General features: G+C 27.9%; 1 protein-coding gene across 5 annotated transcripts in view; it reads right to left on the bottom strand.

Moving 5' to 3' along the window:
• Window positions 1–448: 448 nt before the first annotated feature.
• The window catches only part of LOC100198910 (MORN repeat-containing protein 3), a 28,662-nt gene continuing 28,317 nt past the window's right edge, over window positions 449–793 (bottom strand). For all 5 annotated transcript variants that reach the window (XM_065808086.1, XM_065808090.1, XM_065808089.1 and 2 more), the window contains one exon: window positions 449–607. In XM_065808086.1, the coding sequence (XP_065664158.1) occupies window positions 539–607 (69 nt within the window). In that variant the 3' untranslated portion in view covers window positions 449–538. The remainder of the gene's footprint in view (window positions 608–793) is intronic.

The raw sequence follows: 793 nt of genomic DNA, 5'->3' as shown, positions 1-793 counted from the left end.
TTTTTTTCCGAATTAACAGAGCGGCTGCCATGCCAAACCCTCACTCTTTGCTTGAAGACTCCAGAGCGCTGTTTGGTTGCGCTGCTTGGTCAATGTATCTACACTCCGCTGCATCTATAGAGCAAAATGTTAAGAAAAATATTTTCCTCTATAGATGCAGCAGATTTTTTAAAGTACAGAATAGTCGTTTAAAATTAAAATTGCTTATGGTTGCTTGAAAATTAAATTATGAGAACGGTCAAAAACGAAAATCTCTTAACTCGGTTACATTGAAAAAAAAATTAGGTCTCAGTAAAATATCAGGAATTTATTTCCCTTTTTTAGTAGATGTTTTTTTTTTTAGATTAATTTAGTTTTTCAAATTTTGTAAATGTAACTATGCAACACGGATTTACTTTAAACCAAATTCAAACCAAAGAAAAGGGTATATATAATACTACAAATAATGTTCAATAACTTAATTATTATATTTGATAAGTCTTAAAGTACATTTAATAATAAAATATTTTACTTCAATAGATTTTTAAATTCTACTCTTCTACTCTGAGGTTTCGGCCATGGTGGGTTTGTTTTTACGGAGAACATCGTCTGCATTTTTCAACTTCAACTGACAGACACAAAAAAATTGATATGGAATTTATAAAACATTCTATAAAGCTTTGAAAATCAAAAAAAAATAATCAAATTTATTATTGAAAAATCGCATTCAATTAACTATTTATTTTAACATAATATAACTACTTTTTAACTTATATTTATATACACTAGTGGCCATTGAATTAAAGCCACTTGA

The sequence above is a fragment of the Hydra vulgaris genome, chromosome 10 (assembly GCF_038396675.1).
Source record: "Hydra vulgaris chromosome 10, alternate assembly HydraT2T_AEP".
NCBI lineage: Eukaryota > Metazoa > Cnidaria > Hydrozoa > Anthoathecata > Hydridae > Hydra > Hydra vulgaris.
The sequence above is the reverse complement of the archived record's forward strand: the minus strand, read 5'-3'. Positions and strand labels throughout refer to the sequence as shown.